This window comes from Aspergillus eucalypticola (assembly GCF_003184535.1).
Source record: "Aspergillus eucalypticola CBS 122712 chromosome Unknown BO83scaffold_6, whole genome shotgun sequence".
NCBI lineage: Eukaryota > Fungi > Ascomycota > Eurotiomycetes > Eurotiales > Aspergillaceae > Aspergillus > Aspergillus eucalypticola.
The window spans coordinates 640,254-660,864 of NW_020290280.1; the positions used below are offsets into that span (position 1 = coordinate 640,254).

Below are 20,611 nucleotides of genomic sequence, written 5' to 3' on the forward strand. Positions count from 1 at the left end.
AAGCACTGTGCATTAACAGTAACACCTACACTAAAGCAGGGGTGCACGTAGCTGCACTGGGGCTGCCTCGTGGATGTTTCAGAGCAAGACAGACCCTTATCACGTGAGGATATTCACGGCCGCCTGCCAGGAACGGCCGCCGCCAACCTTCCCCTCCTCTTCCTACCATGCCAACCGTCATCGCCCAAGGTTCTTCTGTCTGTCGCAGCCAGAAGCCCTCGCCGGACGATGTTGCGCTAGCTCTCTACGATGACCCTGATCCCTCTTGTGAATCATTCGTGGGCTTCTGTGCATCTTCCTTGCCGAACCCTGACTGCCGCTTGAGCTCCAGCAGCTCCCGCTTCCGTCCGAATCGGCCGTCAGCCGGATACTCACCCCAGACGCAGGAGGATACCTGCCTGTTCATTCATTTCACGCCACCGCACCAAGTTTCTCGAGCGCCATGATGCAGTGGACGTCATTCGTTCAGAAAGCCCAGTCCTTCATCGACCCGGCGAATTTCACCCTTCCTACCCTCTCCTCCTCCGATCGCAACCCGTCCAAAGCCTCCCTGTTTCGCCAGCAGTTCCGCCTCCCCGATTCCCAAAACCCGCTGCAAGAGATCACCGCAGAGCTCATTCTCCCTATTCCTCATACCTCGTCACCGTCTCATGGAGAATCCAATCGCCCTTTTGTTGAGCGCCCTGGGAACCGCTATGCCGGCAGACTCCATCTGAGCGAACGGTTCATCTGTTTCTCGACCCAGCCGACCAGCTTCGCGCCCTCTGCTAGTCTTGGGGCATCGACCCATTGGGCCGGTCAAACCAACGGTACAGGTCCTTCTGGAAATGGATTTACTATTCCGCTCTGCTGTATCCGGAGGGTGGAACGGCTCAACAGTCTTAGCCATGTCTTCTCCCTTGCGTTGACGACATGGAATGGTGCGCTCGGAAAGCAAAGCCCCGACTTTGTTCCGCAAAGATTCACGATCCAGCTGGCTGGAAGCAGGCAGGCCTGCGAACGCTTTTGCGACGGTTTGAAGAAGGGGCTGCGCGAATGTATGAAAGAGATTGAGAACTTGCGCATTGTCGTAAACGATTGTTACTCGGAATACCTACTGTCTGGTGCTAAGTCTAAAGCCCAAAATGGCGAGACAACTGAACAGCGCCAGCCACCCGATGCCGGGTTGGGAATGATATTCCGTTATCCCGGCGATGCTCGCAAGCTTCGGGATCGAAGTAAGATGAGACTCTGGGGGGAATATTTCAGAGGTATGCAGTCCAACCCTGAGTGCTATTTATTGGGACGCTTGTTAAATAATCTTGTAGAGAATGGCCGCAATGCCACTATCATTCGTCAGCCGACCTTCCATAAATTGATCCGAGTCGGTCTGCCCAATCGTCTTCGCGGTGAGATCTGGGAGGTGACGTCGGGCTCGCTTTACCTTCGCCTGAGATCACCGAAGTTATACGCCGAGACGCTCTCGAAGTTCTCTGGGCAGGAGTCTTTGGCAATTGACGAGATCGAGAAAGACTTAAACCGCAGCTTGCCTGAGTATGCTGGGTTCCAGAGCGAAGAAGGTATCGGTCGTCTTCGGAGGGTCCTCACTGCCTACAGTTGGACCAATGCGGAGATTGGATATTGCCAGGCCATGAATATTGTCGTTGCGGCTCTCTTGATGTTCGTTTCCCAATACCAACCTTGGAAGTGAAGCTGACCCTTGCAGTTACATGTCCGAGGCACAGGCCTTCTTTCTGTTGTCTGTACTTTGCGATCGTCTCCTTCCCGGGTACTACTCCACGACAATGTATGGCACATTGCTCGATCAGAAAGTGTTTGAATCTCTGGTTGAGAAAACTATGCCTGTGCTCTGGGACCACCTCACGAAGTCTGATGTGCAGCTATCCGTTGTTTCTCTCCCATGGTTCCTTTCCCTCTACATCAACTCCATGCCGCTAGTCTTCGCCTTCCGTGTACTGGATGTATTTTTCCTCGAAGGGCCTAAGGTTCTCTTCCAGGTCGGCTTGGCCATCCTTCGGATCAATGGCGAGGAGCTTTTGGATATCCAGGATGATGGTTCATTTATCTCAGTCCTCAAGGCATACTTCTCGCGCCTCGATGAATCGGCCCATCCGAGGTCTGAGAACCCGAAGCTGAGGGCCATCACCCGGTTCCAGGAGCTTATGGTTGTCGCCTTCAAAGAATTTTCCCAGATCACTCACCAGACGATTACGGAACAACGCGAAAAGCACAAGGATGCTGTTCTAGAGAACATTGAAAGTTTCGCCAAACGGACATCCATTCGCAATCTTGGACCAGATAGTAAGAAGCTGAGCATGGATGATCTGGGCGTCATCTATGACCGTTACTACGAGGTTCTCTATGACCATCAGCAGAGGCAGAAACTCTTGGACGAGGAAAAGAGGCGCCAGGAAAAGAAACGGGTTGAGAGAACATCGATCCTTGGGCCTCCTGTGGATAGAGAGGTCGGTCGTGTTGGTCTTGGTCCCAGTCCTACCCACATGGATTATGACGCTTTCCGGGAATTCCTCGCCGCCACAGCAAAATGGGCAGTGGCGGACTCGCCCCCTTCACGAAAGGAGTCAGCTGAGCAGGGCTTCAACAGTCTGAAGGGCTGGGGCAAATCCGCTTCGTTGTGGAATAATAAGCCCGAAGCAGCAGATCATGAGTTCACACGACGACTTTTCCGGAAATGGGCAACGGATCCCGACGAAGGTCTGAGTTTGCAAAACGTAGTCAACGGCCTTGCAAGACTCAAAGGGCCTCGCGACATCATGAACAACATCCAATACTTTTTTGACCTCTACGACGACGAAGGCACTGGACGGGTGGATAGAGAAGGCATTCTTCGCATGTCAGAGGCGCTTCTGTTCCTTTCTCGGCGAGGCTTTGACGGAGCTATTTCTCCCACGCAGTCTGTCGAAGACATCAAGACAAGTGAACGTGACCCGGATAGACTGAGCACAGACGAACGTTTCTTGGGCAGTGTCAGCTCTTTCATCCGTCGTTGTTTCGAATACGCAGATCCCAGCCATCCGGACAGCAGAGCAGCTGAAGAGCAGAAGGATCAGGCGGATGCGGAGGAAACAGCCGACAAGCTTGGGTCCTTCAGCATCGGTGATGATGATGAAGAAGATCTCATTGATGTGAATGAAGACACCAAATCGACTGCGTCGGCTGAAACCGAAACACCAGCGAAGCAATCGAATGAAGACAAGTCCAACACGCAGCATAATCGTGCCGTCTCCGAATCCGCAAACCCCGCGCTCGATCCGAACAATCCTCTACACATCACCCTCCCCACCTTCCGAATGGTGATTCTTGCTGATGAGCTGTTGGAGCAATTCTTCGATACATTCTTCCCACAATCATTCCGCCTTTCCGATCATGGATTACAAGCTTTGGCCTCCGCGTCTCTCTCGTCCAACCTCACCACCTTCTCCAACATCGGCGTACCCAAACCTCAGTCCAGCGCAGCAGCCGGTGCATCGGTGGCAGGAGCCTCAGGCGGTATCGTACCGCCAGGCAAGGGTCTCCGCGGAGTCCTGGACAACATCGTATCAGACGGTATCCGCATGGCCGCCGAAGTCAAGAAGAGAATGGACGAAGCACAACGCGAACTGGAGCGCACCGCCCTCAACCGCGACGACGACGAAGAAGACGAAGAGGAAGAGTACGACGGTCGCGGCGGCGTTGCCAGCGCATCCGCCATGGTCGGCGGCATCTCCAGCTGGGGCGCAGGTGCCTACGGCGCAGACCCCGAGCGACGAAGCGTCAGAGACGCAGATCGCGATCTGCTTGAGGGAGCCGAAGTCATCAGCATGCGTGGCAAGGATGATGCATCCTTACTCGACGATAGAGACGAACATGAGCACACAACAGCACAAGGATCCCAGAGCCCCCATGAGCCAAGCCAAGCCGAACACAACGTCATCAGCAAGGTCGAGTTCGAGTCGTGAATTTCACTCCCTCATCACTATCGTCCATCAATCACATCACTCCCCCACCCCGCCCACCCCATCTTTCAAATCTTTCTCTCACCCTATATCTTCTATCTCCTACATTGTCTGTGTCATGATTTTACATCTATTCCACTGGTTACTTAACTGCCGGTCATCACCCCATACAATTGCTGTCTATCCTCGTTTAGACGTCTGCTGATTGTTTCTGGAAGATCCTTTGTATGTATGCATGCATGTACCATGTTGTTATCGCATTCCCGCAATACAAACAAAGATCTACCTTACTTTGCGCTTAGTAAAATATGTAGTGTAAATCGTACAAGAATCACACTGTAAGCAACCAAGCAACGTAGTATAACCATTCACTAGCAAGGCTTCATCTGATCTGGTGACTGCAAACTGGAATGGAATGTATGCTACAGCTACTAGCGGAAGAGACCAATCCATCCCTTGAGCGTTTCCAATATGCAATGTAGTTAAAGCTTCACAGAGGGAATACCCTGAATGACACGTACAAATCAGGTGAGGAAAAAGGCACCAAAACTGAATTTTGTGCATTACAATGCGAGGCTATCTTATGTATGTCTGACTGACTATGCCAACTATGTATGTACAAGATCGAACAAACCCGTACTCAATGGCCCAAAAAAAAAAAAAAAAGAAAACTGCCCTGGAGTACGGCAAGAAACATAAAAATGGGGAAAGGAAATATATTCACCATGAAATTGAGAAGGGAAAAATGGGGGTATAGAGTCAAAAATAAATGAAAATGAGGTAGGAGAGAAGTTGAAATAGAAAGGGGGAGAAGCTCAAGGGGTTAAAATTGAAGGAAGCTGTAAGCTGGCTTAGGTAGGAAGGACATTCCGCACAAGTGCCACGCGAGTAAGGCAATTAGTCCTTTTGCCCTTCGTTCTCGATCAACTCGAGAATCAATTGACTTCGCTCGTATTCGGGATGTTGCATGCATATCTTGACCGTGCGGCCATTGTTTGCCAGAGAAGCACCGTTGGATAACCCGCTGGAGAGATTGACAGCACCTCCGGTGCTTGTAGGGATGCTGTTTGCACCAGAACCCGGCATGTGGCTGCCATCGTCGAGGCAGACCACACCGTGGCCTGGAATTACCTGACGTAGGCGGCCGTTCATCGCATTACGCACCTCGACGAAGTCATCATTGAACAAGATGAGGAACCTTCCGTAGAGGCATGCAGAGTGGGCATGTCCCACGAATTCCATGACCACGCTGCGCGACACATCGCCATGTTTGTTCACATACACTGCACATTCAGTGTATACGACCAGGAACTCGCTGTCACTGAGGCGGAACATGCCGAGTGGGCGTAGAGCACCAATCCGCTGGGCTATACTGCTCAGATGGGCTTGCGCTTCAGGAGGGGCTTCGGATCGGAAATCGGGGACCGACCACGTATGTTTCTTGTCGATCGTGAGAATCTCAATGCCACGTTGAGTGGAGATCGCCAAGGAAGAGTGGAAGAGATTCATGCCATAGCTCTCGGCGGGAATGTAGAATTCATCGTACTCCCGGAAGAACTCCGTCTGCGAACGACGAGAGAAAAGGCGGCTTCTGCTGCTCGACGACTTTTGCGCGACTGGTTCAAGTATCTGTAGACTGATGAGTATGCGAATCAATGTGGGAGGCGACGACAGCACAAACCTTGAAAGTGGACGATAACCCATCTCGCTTCTTGTACATGACCAAAGTCCGGTCTTTCATGTGCCCTGCCGCAAAGAAACCTACTTCTCGACTGCCCGATAGTTTCTGCGGCGCCCGACGTGAGGAATCCGTTGTTGCTTGTGCTGCAACGCCGCTCGGAGGGCACACAACATCCAGGTGATAAGCAATCAGCGATTTGTCTGCAATGAGCAGGAACACGTTGAATTCTTCGAAGACAGCAATTTGTGTCACGCGTACAATGGGTATAACCTGGAAGCACAATTAGTATGAGGTACGGTGCGTACACAACACATGTGGTTGCAAAGAGCTACTTACCCGAGTCCAGCCACGAGGGTCGTTGTAGTCCGAAACATACACACCATAGTCAGTGCCGATGGCGCATCTCATGCGACCAGGGGGCTGCTGGAAAACAGTGGCACAGTGGACGCCAGTCCGGCAAACTGGCGCCGGCCGTGGCGAGCCATGGTACCGCTCTTCCACGTCCTTAATAGCACGATCAAGAGGCGTCCCGTCAATAATAACACCAGTAGGGATGTACGAGTTGTCGGAGGTGCCAAATGCAGTGTCTGCGAGAACACGCAACCTGAACGGCTCCGCATTCTGCGCGAACAAGGCGGCAGCATGTTTGGTCTTCGCCTCGGTTATCTTGTCGCACCAGTCTTGCCTGTTTTGGGCCGAAAAAGCATAGAGTGTATAGGTTCCTGCTTTCCCGAGATGCTTGACCTTGAACGGATACAGGATTTTATCGTCTTTGGAACTCTCCAGAACCGTGGCAGGTACCAGAGCTCTGCCTCCGTTCGAATTACCCGAGCTGCCAGAATTGCCGCTGGCGGTATGGGTTAAAGGCCCGCCGGCAGCACCACGTCCAGCAACGGCGGCTGGTGATTGCGCCACGACTCCGCGGACCGCAGACTTCACGACCGGGTCATCATTGGTGCTCTCAAGAACCAAAAGATCCATGGGGATTGGCAATTTGGACACATCGTAGCTTTCATATTTCACAGATCTCGACGTGTCTTTAGCTGTGAAGGCCTTCGCAAGGACCAAGTAATGGTCGAAGAGTATGGCGTGAGTGTCCACCAAGAATCTTGTTCGTGTTCCTGGCCGCTGCAGGTCTCCCCGGAAGACGATTTCGCGGCCCAGATGCTCCAGGTTGAGTTCAACGTCCTTCTTCATCTCAGGACGGAGCTTAAGCTTGGTAGAAAGCTCCATGAGATCAACCTTCCTACTCATCTCACCCACCTTGTGATCACATTCGAGTGCCACCATTTTGATCTCATCAATCGCTTGTGCAAGATTTGTCTTTTCCTCGGAATCTTTGACCATGTTCTTGTGCACGGTCGAGAGGAGCAGGGTGTACCGCTGGATACGAGTGATGGGAGCTTTGAGGTACGTGTCCCAGCTGAGACGATTCGACAGCTTGTGTTCACGAACTTGGCTGAGAAACTGCCGGAAATGAACGTTCCTCTCTGCTTCCTTGCGCACCACGTAATTGGCATTGGGGAATGTTGCCGCGTAGTCGACATAGGCCATCTTTGCCTTTCGGATCCATTCCCGGAAAATATCACTGAATCCAGCAATGAATGGACCCTGTTCTTTCTGCCGGTACTTGAGTTGAGCCAAGAGATGGTCTTCGTTGACCTTTTTGACGGCATCCACCTTCCCAAACACATCGTTCAAAAACCGGTTCAGGTGCTTCGGTGCGATTACCGACGGTTGCATATTTGCCAGTTGATCCCGATAGAGTTCGCGCAAAACATCCAGTTGTGAAATGTAAGAATCTTCGGTCGTCACAATCTCGTGCAAATTGTTCTGTCGATCAATCTCTTTCTTGGAGTGCGTCTCCCACACCTCCTTGGGGACCTTGTAAAAAGTCACCCAGTCTTCTGCTTTCTTCTCCGGCTCCATCATCTGCGCTTTGAGATTGACCTTTTTCAAAGTGCGCATGCAGTGGTGCGAATAGCAACGTCCGAACACTTCCGCCTCCTGTTCGTGAAGGCGGGAGGAGTAGCATCCTGTGCCCGTTATCTGGAATAGAACGCCTGACAAAGTTCCAGTGCCGAATTTGACCCATTCTTCATCCTTCACCAAGGCTCCCTCCGCCAGCATATTCTTGACTACCCGTGCGGCTAAAGTTTCCGCATCGGCCATATTCATCGTCGGTACTTTGTGGGTGAACAAAGCAACAATTGCCTCAACAATCGCATGTTCCTTTAGATCCGTCTCATCTTCGCTAAGCTCGCGAATCCAAGCTAGGATGGAGCTTAACGCCCATGGCTCCGTACAGCGTCGGAATTGTTCTGAAGACAGTTTTGTTGGGTTGAACTTCTTACGGCGTCCCGCAGGGATGGTGGGCAGATCAAGCGTCATGGCAGCAGCAGCATCCGGGGAAACGTCAAGCTTGAGCGCGCCATACTGTTGCTGCCGTAATAGCTCCTGTTGCTGTTTATACTTCGCCCGGTCTGCATCGGTTTTCGATCTGATAGGGGGGTCAGTACGAGGTCCAATTGGATGACTCGACAAAGAAGTCGACCGTGGAACTTGGGTAGGGCTGGACACGGTCGAAGAAGCGTACGAATCTGGAGCAACAGGGAATTGGGAAGATGTATACTGGGTAGAGCCCCGCCCATCACCCTGCTCGTGATGCCGGTATGTCCCTGCCGGCATCAAATGCGACATTAAGTTCGGATTACTTGCCGGCTCTACGGGAGCCGGTGGAAGTGGTCGCATGCCAGGATGGAAGAAGAGGTCCCCAGGTTCCTCTCCCCTGCCTGAGCTCTCACTTCCCGAGTGTTGCAACCCATTATTTTCGGAGAAGGGACCGTCGGTCTCATCACCGTAATCGAAACTCATCCGGCGTCCATACGCTCCAGGTTCCGACAGGCCCCCGGTGCCACCAGCGTCCACTCGTGCATGATGTTGCATGTCATTGTACGGATATCCAGATTCATCGAGCGCTGTAGGCGGGTAGTCATAATCATCCGAATACTCCTCATGCCCGTCTGCAAAGGGGTTAGAACCTCTCATAGAGCCGGAAGAAGGCGCAAGCCTAGGATGGCCAGCATCATCATTATGGCCATTTGCGTAATGATCCGCCTCGTCATATTGCGAAGCACGACGATAGCTTTCGCCATATGACTCCAACTCATCCTGCTGCCAGTCTTGCTGAGGAGACGGTACGCGATTCTCTGACCGCGATCCGTATGCACTTATGATAGAAGCAGTCGTCTCCCGTCGCGCACGGTCTTGCAAGCGTTCGGCTTGTGCTTTGTCTTCCTCATCTGCCATTTGCAGCATAGCTAGACCTGCAGCAGCCTCTGCATCACTATCATCGCTATACGCATCGTAGTTCACATATTGGCCGGTGCCAGTGGCGATGCTGCCATTAGTGTGAGTATGTCTCTCGTCAGGGGACAGCCGCGGGCCCGGTGAATCGCTATTCGATGGTTCCAGGACTAATGCACTGTGAGGATTCACATGTGGTGGATCCAAGCTATAGCCTGACTCCCCAGCCGTCCGTCGATCCGCAACTCTTGCCTCGACCTGTTGCATCAGCTCATCATAGCCAGGCCTAGTACTTGGTCGACTGTCCCGGCTTCCATGTCCGTTGGCAGCCATGTAGGGCTCTGGATCTACATCCGCGTCAATCGGTGGGCCGGGTAACGGGCGCGACTGCGGGTGTCGGGTCAAAGTGTCTGTTCTACGCGGTGACATTTGCGTTTGAGAGGAATGGATCGGCGGTGTTGGAAGGGATCGGCCTGATCCGGGACGTGTCAAACTCAACCGCTTGCCGAAGGCTTCCTCGGTGGGTGTCGAGTGGGCTGGCGGTGCAGGAGGTTGTTCATCGAACGAAGTGATGACATCTCCAGGGTGAGGCGGCGACTGCGGCAGGTAGGTTGGAACTTGGGCACCTCCGGCGTAGGGGTGGCTTACAACATTCGCAGAACCAGCAGTAGAAGAGCTGTTGGCAGATGTATAGGTAGCACTAGTTGTAGAAGGTGATGCTGTGCCATAGGATAAAGAGCCGGATGAGAGTGTGGTTGAGGATGATGCCTGCTGAGTTGCGAACCCGTACTGCATACCTGGCGAAGCATTTCCATACTGCGGGGAGGGGCGGCTTCCATATGGATGGTCCGGTCCCCGAGGAGGTGGAGGCGGCGGCAACTGCGGGTGGGGAGGACCCCAAGTTTGGGGTGTAGGGGGAGCATGTGCAAAAGCGCTGGTGGGCTGTCTCTGCACCGGGGATGCGACGAAGCTAGCAGGCTGGTAGGCGGCTGGATTATAAGGCTGGTGGCCGGTGGCTGTTGCGCTGCTATAGGAGGTGCTGGGCCCAGTATATGCCAGCGGGCTGAAGCCTACCTGCTGCTGCGATGGTGTAGGGGGCAAGGCATATTGCTGAGGGTTATATGCATGTTGGGTAGGTGATGTGGCAGCCGGAACCGACGAGGTATACTGGTATTGATAACTGGATTGCGAAGAAGCCCGGGCGCGCGACAACTGAGGCGAAGTGGGCGCAGGGACGTGCGCGTATCGAGGGTCTGCGTAGTCATCGCGTCCAGTATTCATGAAATTGTAACTCGATTGACCCTCTGCCTGTGCATTCCAGCCCGGATAGTGAGCATTCACCTCGGTGGACCTGGCGTTCTGGGAATTAGGGGAGCCCAAGAGACCCGCGTCGTCCCCCACATTATAACTGGGCATCCTTCGTAACTGTGGGCTCGTCGGCTGGGTGGGATAGAGATCATAACGGTTGTGCTGGGTGGAATTCGGTGGGGAACCGGGCGGTTGATTGTAGGATGGATAACCATTCTGGTAATGCGCCATGGTTGTTCAAGGAGGCCCAGCGGGCAGTGGACGGCAGGTTGGACAAGGATGACTGTACGCGACAAGGAGAGTTAGGAAGACGAGGCTCCGAACGGCCTGGGAAGGATTCTCCCGGGTTGAGTGAAGATAGATCGGCTCACTTCAAGACACCGACAGAGACCACCGGAAGCCCCGATCCGATCAAGGCCGGCCTTACCACCACGAGATAAGATGTAGGAACTAGTCGTAGGACCAGTTACCACCAACAGTGGATTGTTGGTAACGATAGGAGGTCGAGCCTCATCCGGACGTCGGCCGACCACAATTAACAAGGAGGTCCGGGGAAAAGAGATCCACCTCTAGACATACCCCAGCAGACAAGGGGGAGGGGGTTGTCCCACGGTCGGAAAGAATATGGTTCGAGTTGAAACGAAGCAGTAGGGCCAGGAGGCAGAAGGAGGGGGAGAATGAGGTGGAGGGGAAAGGGGGTGGGGAAGGGCGTGAAAGATTAACGGAGGGAAAAAGAGAGAGAGGGAGAGAGAGGGAGGATTGATGATCTGGTCTTGGAGTAACAGTCCGTCAGTCCGTTTGGTGGTTGTTTTTGTGCCGGTGGACACTTCCCTCTTCTCCTAACTCTTACTACTAGCAGTTAATTCGCTGTGCTTGTTGGGTAGGCGGTCAGCTCCCCTCTTCTATGCCTGATGCTGAACGGTGTCTTTCATGCCTGTATGCCTGATTGTCGGCGAGAATGCGAGTGGTCCAGTCAGTTTACATGGAAGATATCTATCGCCTCGTACTCGGCAAAACGTGGCAACCTTGGAAATTATGGTATGACACTGAAGGAACTTAAGTCCACGCAATCTTGATTGTTCCGGACATCAAATCCGCGGCGTTTGTTTGCTTGTGGTCACCACAAATTGTACCATTGCACAGCAAGCAAGCCATTAGCTTAACAACAAAATGCTGCAATTGCAGTCTCTTTTTTTTTAGCTTAGCGTATACCATTTTTATTGATACTGCAGTGCTTCCAGTGCTAATGCATAGTAGTTGGCTAAGCATGGCGGAGGCTCAGTCTTACCCGAGCCGAGCACGAGACCAAATGGCCTTGGAGTCAAGAATCGATAAATCCTTATCAACTTTTTGTCCTTGTTTTACCTCTTAGTTCATCTGATTTAAATCTTAGGTTCGTATTATGACACTCATAACATACTGTAAACCCCTTTCTTAAAGTCGCTGTCTCCTCCGGATTAACCGCTAGGATGCAGATATATATAGAAATTGTCATACTACTGGCACGTGTGGGCCTCAGAGAGTCAGAGAGTGCGTGAAGAGGGTAACACAAACATTAGTATAGAAAGTTTATAAGGGCTACGTACAGATATAAATAGCTACCAATATTGAGTCTTATTCAAGCCTGAATTTTATAATAAGTAGTAATACTAAGAACACAATCATCATTCCAGTCTCAAGGATGCCATGAGCTGAAGTCTCAACCTGAAACTTACCCACTCTAGTCATAATGATAGTAGCTTCTACAGTGGTGCACTACCAACAAACTATATAAAACATTTATGCGACTTCTGGTGTACTATGCTCAGGAACAGCTGAAATTCCGTGATGTATATCAATGCTGTACTACCAGGAGCATTGTTATAGTCCATATCCTTTATCAGAGCAGTCCGTTTGATACTCCTTACCTAATTCTTAGGCCTCATAAAAGAGGATAACTACATCTGACTGTGATGTTAGCACTATGAGCTCCCTTTTTCAATGATCGGACCTAACAGTGGCGGGTATCATCCTTTGCTACCTGCTTGATGTATGTCACTGATGGATTCGGAAGACTATACTTCCGAAACCAGCTTGATCTAACATCATATGATTGAGAGACTGGTACTAGGTGTAGAGGCATAATATCTTCAACACTGACTAGTGAAGGGGTGGTATTGGTATCGATTAGTTACAAACGCAAGGCCGATGAATAAGCACGGACAGCCTCAGCTGGAATGGAATTGTAAACTTATAAGGCAATAAATATCAGGAATCCCGAAGCGATCCATAATTCATTGTCCCATTTACAGGGAATAGTATTATGGTAGGGTTGGCAGTGGCTCACCATCATCCGTGGTAACTAATCTGACAGCTCGGAAGGGTTTAGATCCGGGGTAACGGTGGGGTTTTGGCGGATGCAGAGCTAAAAAGCACCCGAAGATACGCATCCAATACGCATCCAATCAGGACCGGCGTTGAGAACCTTCCGCGGAAGTGACGCTGAGATAATGAACGATGACCGAATGGAGGTCGATGATGAATACGACTTGATGATGGAACCGGAAAAATACCTTCTTTTGTTATTTCATTCAGAAGCTACCTCATATATCCCCTTGTTTCTGTTCATGAGCTCATCATAGATAGGAGATGATCATGACGTCGTAGTAGAACAGTTAAACAGCATAGGGTTGATCTTGATCAGGGGAAGGAAAGGAGAATCCGTGTGTACCTGAATGCTCAACATACTAACTTTCAGCGGATACGGGCCTGCATCACCAGACAAGGATCAGGTAGCTCTTTGAGCCTGACGCCATGTGAATTCGGATGCTGGCTTTCCGTCTTCCGGGTTTCGAGACCATCGACAATGTACCAGAGTAACGAACCTTATTGAATCACTGAAACTTTAGGACCCCTTTGATTATTTCTGACCACCTTGAACTCGTCCCCTCGGTCCTTCTTTCCTTCCTGCCCTTTTTTCTTTTGGTGTTGATCGTGCCTCCTGCATCTCTGTGTCTTGTCTTACCGTTGCTCATTTGCTTTTCTGGTGCCCTACTATGAATTGCGTAACCCCAGATTGTTGACATTTGTCATGGCTAACCAGCCAGCACCCCCTGCGCCCTTTGGGACCCGAGCTATCACCGCTGCGGTGGGCTCGGAGCTGGAAAGTTCGATGCGCGCGGCCTTCACCTCCGGGGGACAGACGGAGAGCTCAGATTCCGCTTGCTTAGAATCGGAAGAAAGCATCAGACGGGAAGATCAGCAGGCGATAACCGCACTGGCGCGTAGCCTTTCACACTTATCCAACAAAAGCGGCATCGGTGAGGGAACGAATACCTTCCTAGATCCTACTAGCGACCCCGAGCTTGACCCCAATTCGGAGCAGTTCAACTCGCAAAAATGGACGAAAAACTTGCTCAGGATCACCTCGCGTGATCCAGATCGCTATCCTCGCCGCACGGCTGGTGTCTCCTTCCGGAACATGAATGTCTTCGGCTACGGAACCGCTGCTGATTACCAGACAAATGTCGCAAATATGTGGCTGAAAGGTTTTGGTTGGTTTCGCGAAAAGCTCGGTTATGGGAAGAAAGTCAGGATTGATATTCTTCGTAACTTCGAGGGATTCGTCCATAGCGGAGAGCTGCTGGTTGTGCTTGGCCGGCCTGGAAGGTAATTCAAGCAGTGCTGCTTTGCAGCCCCTCACTTACACCCTGTCGATTTCTATCAGTCCATGTTGCTAACGGATGATACTTATAGTGGTTGCTCAACCTTCCTCAAGACTATTGCAGGCGAGACTCACGGCTTGTGGCTTGACCACGGAACCGACATACAGTATCAGGGTATATCCTGGGATGAGATGCATAGCCGTTTCCGGGGTGAAGTCATTTACCAAGCAGAGACCGAAATTCACTTTCCTCAACTCTCGGTTGGCGATACGCTGCACTTTGCGGCGCATGCTCGTGCACCGTCCAACAGATTCCCGGGTGTTACCAGAGAGCAGTACGCAACCCATATGCGCGATGTTGTTATGGCAATGTTGGGTCTGAGCCACACCATAAACACGCGGGTGGGTAATGAGTACATCCGGGGAGTGTCCGGAGGGGAAAGAAAGCGTGTCAGTATAGCTGAGACTATATTGTGTGGTTGCCCTTTGCAATGTTGGGACAATAGTACGCGCGGTCTGGATAGCTCAACGGCCTTGGAGTTCGTCCGGAAGTTACGGCTTTCCACGGACTATACAGGGTCTACCGCAGTTGTGGCGATCTACCAAGCCAGCCAAGCTATCTATGATATATTCGATAAGGTCATTGTTCTCTATGAAGGCCGGCAAATATATTTCGGGCGCTCCGGGGATGCCAGGCAGTTCTTCATCGAAATGGGATTTGAATGCCCAGACAGACAGACCACTGCTAATTTCCTGACTTCCCTGACCAGTCCAACGGAAAGAAAGGTCCGCAAAGGCTACGAGCGCTTGGTACCTCGCACCCCTGATGAGTTTGCTGCGCGATGGAGAGCGAGCGCTGAGAGAACCCGGCTGCTCGCTGACATTGAGGCTTTTCAGCATGAGTTCCCTCTAGGAGGTGAAAAGTTGAAAGAATTCAACCGCTCTCGCGCTGCTGAAAAGGCCAAACAGACGCGGGCCAAATCACCCTACACGCTATCGTACCCTATGCAAGTTCGGCTGTGTCTTCGTAGAGGCTTTCAGCGTCTCAAGGGTGACATGAGTATGACCTTGGCTGGGGTCATCGGAAATAGTGTCATGGCCTTAGTTATCTCCAGCGTGTTCTACAACCTTGGACCTACGACAGATAGCTTTTTCCAACGAGGAGCACTGATCTTCTTTGCAATATTGTTGAACGGATTCTCAAGCGCGCTCGAGATCCTCACTCTATGGCAGCAACGACCCATAGTAGAGAAGCATGATAAGTATGCTCTCTATCATCCATCAGCAGAGGCAATCAGCTCCATGATTGTTGATCTCCCCTCGAAAGCGGTTGTCTCAGTGGTATTCAATCTATTTCTCTATTTCATGTCTAATCTACGCCGTACCCCTGGGCACTTTTTCGTGTTCTACCTATTCTCCGTGACAACTACTTTGACCATGTCTAATATCTTCCGCTGGACGGGAGCGATTTCGCGATCTATGGCCCAGGCTATGGTACCTTCCTCGATATTCATGCTGATTCTCGTGATATATACGGGTTTCACCATTCCGGTCCGCAATATGCATCCATGGTTCCGGTGGTTGAATTACTTGGACCCAATAGCTGTAAGTGCGCCCATATAGCCGGACAATGATCCAACACCCATACTTTGCTTGCAATTCGACACCAGAACTTCTCGAGCGCTATGACCATCGCTAACAGTGAAGTAGTATGCATTCGAGTCTCTCATGATTAACGAATTCAGTGAGCGTCGCTTCCCGTGCGCAGTATATGTACCTTCGGGACCAGGCTACGAAAATGCTCCTATTAGCTCCAAGATCTGCAGCCAGAATGGTGCCGTAGCCGGTCAAGACTACATTGATGGCGACAGATACCTGAACGTTTCTTTCCAATACTACAAATCGCACCTCTGGCGCAACTATGGCATTCTCTTGGGCTTCCTGTTCTTCTCCCTCGCACTGTACATCATTAGCAGTGAGCTGGTCCGCGCGAAGCCTTCGAAGGGCGAGATCCTGGTATTTCCTCGCGGGAAGATCCCTGCATTTGCAAGACGAATCCCTGGTGTCGGTGATGTGGAAAGCTACCCGACTTCAGAAAAGTACGCTGTCGATGGCGAGAATGTTGACCATACAGCCGCAATTGTCAAACAAACATCCATCTTTCATTGGCAAGATGTCTGCTACGATATCAAGGTCAAAGGGAAGCCACGCAGGATTTTAGATCATGTGGATGGATGGGTCAAACCAGGCACTTTGACTGCCTTGATGGGTGTAACTGGAGCCGGGAAGACATCTCTCCTCGATGTATTAGCCAACCGGGTAACCATGGGAGTGGTCACTGGGGATATGCTAATTGATGGAAGGATGCGGGATGATTCTTTCCAGAGAAAGACTGGGTACGTCCAACAGCAGGATTTGCACTTGGAAACAACCACGGTGCGGGAAGCCCTTGTTTTCAGCGCACTGCTTCGTCAGCCAGCTACTACACCGCGTAAAGAAAAGCTTGCGTACGTGGAGGAGGTAATCAAAATGCTCAACATGGAAGCTTACGCAGAAGCCATTGTCGGGGTTTTGGGTGAGGGGTTGAACGTTGAACAGAGGAAAAGGTTGACGATCGGAGTAGAGATCGCGGCCAAGCCTGACCTTCTTCTGTTCTTTGATGAGCCCACCTCGGGACTTGACAGTCAAACTGCATGGTCTATCTGCTCCCTCATGCGAAAGCTAGCAGATCACGGGCAAGCGATTCTATGTACCATTCATCAACCATCAGCGATCCTCATGCAGCAGTTTGATCGGCTGCTGTTTCTAGCAAAAGGTGGTAAGACGGTGTACTTTGGAGAGCTTGGCCAGAACATGGAGACCTTGATAAGGTACTTCGAGGCGAAGGGCTCTGTGAGATGTCCCCCCAACGCTAACCCTGCCGAGTGGATGTTGGAAGTAATCGGAGCTGCCCCTGGCTCCCATGCTGATCGCGATTGGACGGAGGTGTGGAATCAAAGTCCTGAGCGCACTCAGGTACGCCTAGACCTTGTCGAGATGAAGCAGGAACTACTGCAGCGACCACCACCTCCTCGGATGGTGGGATATGGAGCGTTTGCCATGCCTCTTTGGGCGCAGTTTGTCCTTTGCCTGCAGCGGATGTTCCAACAATATTGGCGTAGTCCTTCATACATCTACTCAAAGGCTGCCATGTGCGTTATACCAGTAAGTATCTCGTGGTCCTCTCGGTTTTGCAGAGCTAACCGGTCACCATAGCCGATCTTCATTGGCTTCACGTTCTGGCGAGAGCCGAACAGTCTTCAAGGGTTGCAAAACGAGATGTTTGCCATTTTCATGCTGTTAGTCATCTTTCCCAACTTGGTGCAACAGATGATGCCATATTTTGCAAGACAGCGAGCTTTGTATGAAGTTCGCGAAAGGCCTTCCAAAACATATTCGTGGGTGGCGTTCATGCTAGCCAGTATTCTGGTTGAGTTGCCCTGGAACATACTCATGGCGGTTCCGGCGTACTTCTGCTGGTACTATCCAATTGGCCTATACCGCAACGCCATTCCAACGGACTCGGTCACCGAAAGAGGTGGAACCATGTTTCTTCTCGTCCTGATCTTCATGGTGTTCACCTCAACTTTCAGTTCCATGGTTATCGCCGGCATCGAGCAACCGGATACAGGTAGCAACGTCGCCCAACTTCTGTTCTCGTTCTGCCTGATCTTTAACGGGTAAGTCATACTGCATCGTTTGTCTGTGAGGAAGACTGACCATTGTGAATCTAGCGTCCTGGCCACCCCATCTGCCCTTCCCCGCTTCTGGATCTTCATGTACCGGGTCTCACCCTTCACCTACCTGGTATCCTCTGTCTTGAGTGTAGGCATCGCAGGAAACGACGTCGAATGCTCCGATATAGAGCTGCTGCATATCCCACCTCCAACGGGACAGAATTGCTCCAGTTATCTAGACACCTACGTTCGTAATTACCAAGCGACTCTACTCAATCCCGAAGACAACACCGAATGCCTCGTGTGCTCGATCTCGAAGACCGACCAGTATCTGAGCGCGCTGAGCATGAGCTACTCGGACCGGTGGCGTAATGTGGGTATTCTCTTCGCGTTCATTGTGTTTAACGCCATCGCGGCAGTTTTCTTGTACTGGCTGGTGCGCGTGCCGAAGAAGAAATCAGTGAAGGAGAAGGACGAGTAGGCTGCTGGATGGAGAGGGAAGAAGGATCTAAGATCTCAGGGGACAAAGAAGTCAGGGTGGGTATGGCAGAGCTAGATCATCTTACTATGGAGTAGAGTAGATATGGGGTATTTTGCTTGCATGGTTACTAGTCTTAGCTCCTTCAAATGTCGGGAAGTCATCGCTAATCTTCAGATGATATTCTCTACGAAGTAATACAAAATCCACACTATGTTGTTCCATTCCTCCCCATGCAGATAACCCAGGGTAACATCCACCAGAGTCTAGCCGCAAGCAATAATACCCCAACAAGGCACATTGTGCACCATCGCACAAAACTCTACATTGTGGCTTTGCCATGCCCATGATGTCATTCAATTGTACAGAGCAGAGTACATAGATATTTCCCGCATGATACATGTGAGGGCACCAGGGCGTCACTGGGGCTGTGGTGCACACGCATGCGGCGTGCCGAGGGCCCGCGCCTGCAGCGCAGAGCGCAGCCCGGGCGGGTGTGGGCGTTGAGTGAGATGCAGACAGAGACCAGGCCAGACCAAACCAAATCAAAACAAAACAAATGATGGGAAGGATGTCCGCCCGGGCACGCTGAATGAATAAAACTGATAGATCGATGGAGGGATATTCCCGGTTGGGCAAGAGAAGAGGGAAAAAAAGCGCCTCGCCGGGGAATAGTTGAAATGCATAACATTACCGTCGCACCAGGCAAAGATTCCGGGCGATACATTACCATACGGGATTATTACTGATTGAGCTTCCACAGGAGCAGGGATGTTCATCCGTGTAGCTCAGTGTCGGAGTCAGAGTGGGCTGCGTAGTTGTGGTTGTTAGTTACGGAGTAAGTAGTTTAGTGCGCTCAATTGAGTAAGAGTTACAGTCAGAGTAACTACTCCATTGACTTCTGGAGTTAACCGCGCGATCATGTGGCTCGCTGGACTAATTTTCCCGGAAGCTTCCGACATGCTTGCTAGCTGCGAGGGAGCTGCAGTCATGGTCGGGGATTCGCACTAATTACCCCTTCCGCACTAGTAGTAGACTGGTCGTCGAAAGAATCGATGTTATCATCGTCGATGCCCATGAGCGGGAGGGTAGAGAAGTCTTGACCACTTGGCAATGGTATCGGAAACCCGGGTTCGATGGAAAGAAGCCTTGCAAGACTTCATGGCAGATGGGTGGACGTCGAATCAATTCTACGGAGGAGTAAGGCAGATTCGAGGCACAGCCAACGCGCCTCAGCCACACGAATATCCCGCTGGGGGAGGGTGTGTGTGTCCAATGTCGGTTGTCCAGCATGCCAGACTTTGTCCAGGCCCGATACGCTGGCCTGAGAGTTTGGACGGGGATGACAGCAAACGACTTTCGAACTAATCGCCAGGATCAAGTCCGATGCGACAGGGCATTGTTAACTTGTTTAGTCAACTGTGCCTTGGCCAGTAATTGGTGCTCATCACAAGATCGGCCTATGACTCGATCAAACGCTACCCCGTAGTACCAAAGTAGTGTATCCATAATCGTCGATGTTTAATTTCGTTCCTAACGAACTGTCCTATGAGAGATTAGATACTCATGATCATCGAGCGGTGTCATAGTAGATTTTTCTTTCGGCCCCCAAAGATAGGCACTAAGCGGACTCAAGCAGCTGCGTCCACAAGATGCACATTGCTCCGTAGTCCTTACATCCCCAGTAACGACCGTAGTCCAGCAGATAATGGACAGGAAAGGGGTAGTAGGAAGTGGGTCGACACTCTTTCAGTGATACGTTCCATCAAAGCGACGATAACGAATCCCAGGTCGGAGGATGACCAAGGTGCTAACGAGAGACACCACCAGATACTACTAACGGTATGAGCTGTCAGACTCTAAGCGGGTATCCTAGGCGGGTGGCACCCCAGGGGCTATCCGCAGGTGTCTTCCCCGATCAGCAGTTAACAGTTAAGACTCATCGACAATTTTCCTGAGTTCTCGGTGCACCATTCCAGAAGCGTGTCGGGGAACAGCGTGGCGCGGGCTTAGTGCCGTGCGGGCATGGGCGACAGGGCCAAACCGTGCCCTGGAAAAGGTCAACAACTGGGCAAGAGGCAACCAACTATGGACAGATCAGGATTCCGCTAATCGTCGACCATTACCTGATTGAGAATCCTTGCACCACGACACCGAATTAGAGCGAAGATGGACGCAGCGAGTGACTTGGAATGTTGGTTCACAATCAGACGAGCTCGGTGATAACGCTCGCTAAGTTGACCCGCGGCGGCCCCGTGTTAGTTTGGCCCCCTAAACCCTGTGGTGGTTAGTGGTTCCCTCCGTTGCCCGACTAATGCAGTATTAACTCCAACACTGCCTATCATTGAGGCTGAACTGCCTTCTCTGGGTGTGTTGGGCAAGAGACGAGAGGGCAGCAAGGCCAATCAGACGATGGAATGTGGATGCGTCAAATTGGGCCGGAAGCCACGAGGGTGTGGAAATAGTCTGACGCCGGAGACTGGCAAAAAAAACAATTTCAAGCGCGAATGTAATGTTGGCGCA

The 20,611-nt window shown here is 51.5% G+C and overlaps 3 protein-coding genes across 3 annotated transcripts; 2 read left to right on the plus strand and 1 right to left on the minus strand.

Moving 5' to 3' along the window:
- Window positions 1–176: 176 nt before the first annotated feature.
- BO83DRAFT_356256 (GTPase-activating protein) lies at window positions 177–4,254 on the plus strand. Its single transcript, XM_025529190.1, has 3 exons — window positions 177–1,250; window positions 1,308–1,659; window positions 1,706–4,254. The coding sequence occupies exons 1-3, from the start codon at window positions 443–445 to the stop codon at window positions 3,957–3,959; spliced, it is 3,414 nt and encodes a 1,137-aa protein (XP_025390627.1). The 5' UTR covers window positions 177–442; the 3' UTR covers window positions 3,960–4,254.
- A 537-nt stretch (window positions 4,255–4,791) lies between these two features.
- Window positions 4,792–10,695, minus strand: BO83DRAFT_215344 (putative Rho guanyl nucleotide exchange factor). Its single transcript, XM_025526760.1, has 4 exons — window positions 10,623–10,695; window positions 5,974–10,534; window positions 5,638–5,907; window positions 4,792–5,585 (listed from the first exon to the last, which is right to left on the minus strand). Exons 2-4 carry the CDS (start codon window positions 10,480–10,482, stop codon window positions 4,854–4,856), a joined length of 5,511 nt encoding a protein of 1,836 aa, XP_025390628.1. The 5' UTR covers window positions 10,483–10,534; window positions 10,623–10,695; the 3' UTR covers window positions 4,792–4,853.
- Window positions 10,696–13,321: 2,626 nt separating this feature from the next.
- Window positions 13,322–18,091, plus strand: BO83DRAFT_356261 (pleiotropic drug resistance family ABC transporter; the record flags this gene model as incomplete). Its single annotated transcript, XM_025529191.1, has 5 exons — window positions 13,322–13,899; window positions 13,987–15,499; window positions 15,605–17,098; window positions 17,150–17,613; window positions 17,668–18,091. The coding sequence occupies 5 exons, from the start codon at window positions 13,322–13,324 to the stop codon at window positions 18,089–18,091; spliced, it is 4,473 nt and encodes a 1,490-aa protein (XP_025390629.1).
- Window positions 18,092–20,611: the final 2,520 nt, after the last annotated feature.